Source organism: Crocuta crocuta, unplaced genomic scaffold (assembly GCF_008692635.1).
Source record: "Crocuta crocuta isolate KB4526 unplaced genomic scaffold, BGI_CrCroc_1.0 scaffold197, whole genome shotgun sequence".
In the NCBI taxonomy this organism is placed as follows: domain Eukaryota; kingdom Metazoa; phylum Chordata; class Mammalia; order Carnivora; family Hyaenidae; genus Crocuta; species Crocuta crocuta.
In genome coordinates, this window is record NW_027532002.1 from 9117575 (window position 1) to 9121332 (window position 3758).

General features: G+C 49.4%; 1 protein-coding gene across 1 annotated transcript; it reads left to right on the forward strand.

Annotated features, from left to right (window-relative positions):
* The first annotated feature begins 1705 nt into the window (after positions 1-1705).
* On the forward strand, positions 1706-3233 carry HOXA4 (homeobox A4). The gene is made up of 2 exons (XM_077775443.1): positions 1706-1736; positions 2289-3233. Exons 1-2 carry the CDS (start codon positions 1712-1714, stop codon positions 2633-2635), a joined length of 372 nt encoding a protein of 123 aa, XP_077631569.1. The 5' UTR covers positions 1706-1711; the 3' UTR covers positions 2636-3233.
* Positions 3234-3758: the final 525 nt, after the last annotated feature.

A 3758-nucleotide genomic window follows, 5' to 3' on the forward strand; every position in this document is an offset into this window, starting at 1 on the left:
CTGTGGCTCAGACTTCATTAAAAATATTTCAGGGTGCCCCATGCCGACGGACAGCACTCTTCAGAGATCCACATCCAATGTGGAAAACCTCTTTGTACTGCTTCAGGGTGACTCCAGTTGGAAAGCTAACATGATCCCTTTTTTAACCTCTTTTCCTAAATTAGTTTAAAGATTAGTCCCATATAATAGGCTTTATGTGGCTAAGCATTAAATGACTATCCATCAAATGGATATATTCCAGCATTTAGTAACTCATATGAGTAACCGATATAAATGAAGATAGAATTGACATTCCTTTTGAAGTATCTCCAGGCTGAGGCTATAACTTTCCTTGTCTGCGGTTGAGACTCAGTTGTGAGAAGGCTGTTTATACTGCTCTTTGAAAAATCAACTAAGGGGTGCACCAGCTGAAAATTCCTTGCTTTGCATGCCAATATGAAAGTATTTTTAGAATGGTGACTATGCTAGTTTGCACTGCTTTAATCTAGGCTGAAAAGTAGAGGATCCAGGTGTGTCTGTTACTCAGGAAAAGAGAGGGAAAGTACACGCTATGAGTAAGGCGTCGTCAGTATTTACTTCAAAGATCAACATTAGGTGGAATTAATAAGTAATTTATTTCTTAATAATGGCGTAATTAGTTTACCCATCAAATTTCAATTACCAAATGGCAGGCAACAGTCCTCTCCCCCCTCTTGCCAGAGCTACTGATATAGTTAATATGCTAATTTTCAGCAATTCAGAAATTATAGACCGTCCTGTAGATATCACGTTAGCCTCAGATACAGCCTCAGAAAGCAGGATCCAAAAGACAAAATGCAGAATTCTTAGCGGGAAAAGACCCGTCAGCGATCAGCCTGGGCACAGTGTCTATTCTGTCCTTAGCTTGTTTTTGTTTGGGGATTGTTCTGAAATAGGAAGTTGTTGGTTTTGAAGCTCGATTTTGTGGAGGCGGCGCTGCTATCTGTTCTCATCCTTCGGCTGCCTTCTCTCTCACGGTTGCACCTAGTAAATGCAAGATGGTGAAGTCTCATACCGACACCTCCGTTAAAATGAGATGCTATTGGAAAAGTTTTTATTTTTCTTAGGAAAAAAATTAAGCAGATTCTGTCTCTAAAAGGAAGGAAAAATGAAAAATGCCCACCCGGCTATATTGCAACGGCCTTGCTCCTCTGGCCGATTTCTCTCAGCTGTTCACCCACCCACCCTTTGCGGCTCCTGCCGGGCTTCTCAAAGCAAGGGATCTCGGGCGGACTCGGCGAGCGCGATGTGGGGAAGGGGATCAGCTGGTGAAAATATGGATCTGTGGGCCTTATTCGTTTTATTCCGGGGCCACGCTTAAAATCAGTATATCTCCTTGGTCCTGACGCCATTCCTTCCCCCGCCGGCCTCGAACCCTAGAAGACGCCAGGGCAAGCTAGGCTGGGCCCGAGGTCAGCGATGGGCCGCGACCACTCGGCTGCCCCGAGGCCTAGACCAGGAGTGCCGCACGCAAAGGGCCCGGCTTGGGCGTTCGAAAGGACGAGAAGCCCTGGCGGGCCCCGAATTGTCAGCAGGACCCAAAGTTGGGGGGTTGGGGGGACCAAAGCTCCGGCTCCCTCCCTTCGCCCGGGGCCGGACAGCAGCATCCATCACCCGCCCGCGCGCTTCCTGATCCGGGTCCGCGCGCGCGGCGCGCCCATTGGCGGGGGCGGGTCAGGGNGTGTACCCCTGGATGAAGAAGATCCATGTCAGCGCCGGTATGTGGCGCCGCTGGGGAGGCGCGGGAGGGTGGTCTGGGGCCGGGCCGGGGTTCGGGGGTCGGGGCTCGGGTCAGGAGGAGAGGCCGAGGGGAAGGGGGCCTCTGGAGGGGAGCCCCCATCTGGCCCAGGCTACAGTGGGATGTGGGTGTGTGCGCGCCAGCCAGCCTCCTGAGCCTAACGTGAGAACCCTTTTGTACCCGGGGTCCCTTTATCGAGAGATTTACGAGACGCCAAACTGTTAGGGCAGTAATTATAGCCCCCATAAATTTAATTGCCCTGGCAGAGGCTTCAGGCCATGTGTCTTTGAAGCTTTTCTTCAGCCCCAATGCCCAGCGCCATTCTTTATGGCTCTCGGGTGTTTCCCGTTGTCAATAGCCTGTGAAACATTTTCTTTGCCGTTTTATGTATCTTGCGTGAACTTGGTGTCAGGTTATTATATAATGATGATGTCCAATTGCTCTTCCCCACCCCACCTTCTCTCTCCTCCTCCTTTCCCTCTCTTCCACTCCCTCCTCCTTGGCATTCTCCTTCGGGGTTATGGGCTTTCAGTCAACCCCAGTTATAACGGAGGGGAGCCCAAGCGCTCTCGAACCGCATACACCCGACAGCAGGTCTTGGAGCTGGAGAAGGAGTTCCACTTTAACCGCTACCTGACCCGGCGGCGCCGCATCGAGATCGCCCACACGCTCTGCTTGTCCGAGCGCCAGGTCAAGATCTGGTTTCAGAACCGGAGGATGAAGTGGAAGAAAGATCACAAATTGCCCAACACTAAGATGCGATCCTCCAACTCGGCCTCGGCCTCAGCAGGCGCGCCAGGGAAAGCACAAACTCAGAGCCCGCACCTGCATCCCCACCCCCACCAGGGCGCCTCAACACCCATTCCCTCCTCCATATAATCCTCAGAGATCTAGACCAGTTTCCTCGCCCCAACCTGTTCTTCTCCTCTCTTCTGCCCCTTTCCCCATACTCCTGCCTGTCTGGACTGTAAGAGACCCCCAAACAAAACTCAACGTGGTGAAAAGGATAATAAAAAAGAAGACAGTATCCCCAAAAGAGTGGGTACTGGTTGCCACCTAAGGGCAGACAATAGCCAGGATGCTGGCTGGCCTGAACAAGGCTGCCAGGTTTGGGTACCTGAGGAGGACCACTTGGCAACTAGTACTTTTGAGATGGCTAAAGTCAGCTGGACAGCCCGTGCTGACCGGGGACATAGACATGTATGTTTGTTGCAAGCAGAAGAAAACGGACCCTTTTCCCACCTTCCCTATCACTCCCTTCCACATTAAGGCAGCTCCTACAAGCTTGTGTTGAACTGAACAAATGAGTAGACATTGTGGACCTCACAAGATTATTTAATTCTCAAAATGTATAGACCTTGACGGTAGACGTGACACATGTTAGTTTCCTTTCCTTGCATTTATTTAAAATATTGTTGTAGAGATATTGTTGTCTTACTCTGAGGCACAATCTCGGGGGAGAGGGGAGTGCGTTTCGACCCATGTGCAACTGTACAAATTGTGGTGTGGCTATATAAAAAGCCATGTGCTAAGAATAAACTCTGTTTTAAAAACCATTAAAGTTCTAAGACACATTTGTGTGTTTCCTACTTTTAATTAAAAAAAAAACAAAACTTCTCTGGACTGAGATGTTTGACCTTGTGTGTGAAAGTCTTGTAGATGGCTCAAGTTATGTTCACTTGGATTCTGACTGCTCACATAATTTGTGTGAGTGTATTCAACTTGAGCTGAACTCTTGTCAAGTCTGACCCACTGTGGGAAAAGTTCCAAGGAGCAGGAAGGCTCTTGAGCTCTGAGAGGGCTCCTCTTCTTCCCAAACTTGGCCAGGCTTTCAGGCTTCAAGTCTCTGTAAGGCATAGAAACGTGTCCTTCCCTGCAATGAAAGGTGAAACCACTCAGTGCTTCGGGCCCAGGAGTTTCTGCAGCTGTTCTACAAGCTGAACTCTGAGCACACTTGGAAAGAAGTGGTCCTATTGGTATTTATTGCACCTTCACACTTAAT

Bases quoted from the DNA above. Each gene is read 5' to 3' on its own strand.
- HOXA4 (XM_077775443.1), top strand. From the start codon at position 1,712: ATGAAGAAGATCCATGTCAGCGCCG. The intron at 1,737-2,288 runs GTATGTGGCGCC...ATGGGCTTTCAG, and splicing joins GAAGATCCATGTCAGCGCCG to TCAACCCCAGTTATAACGGA.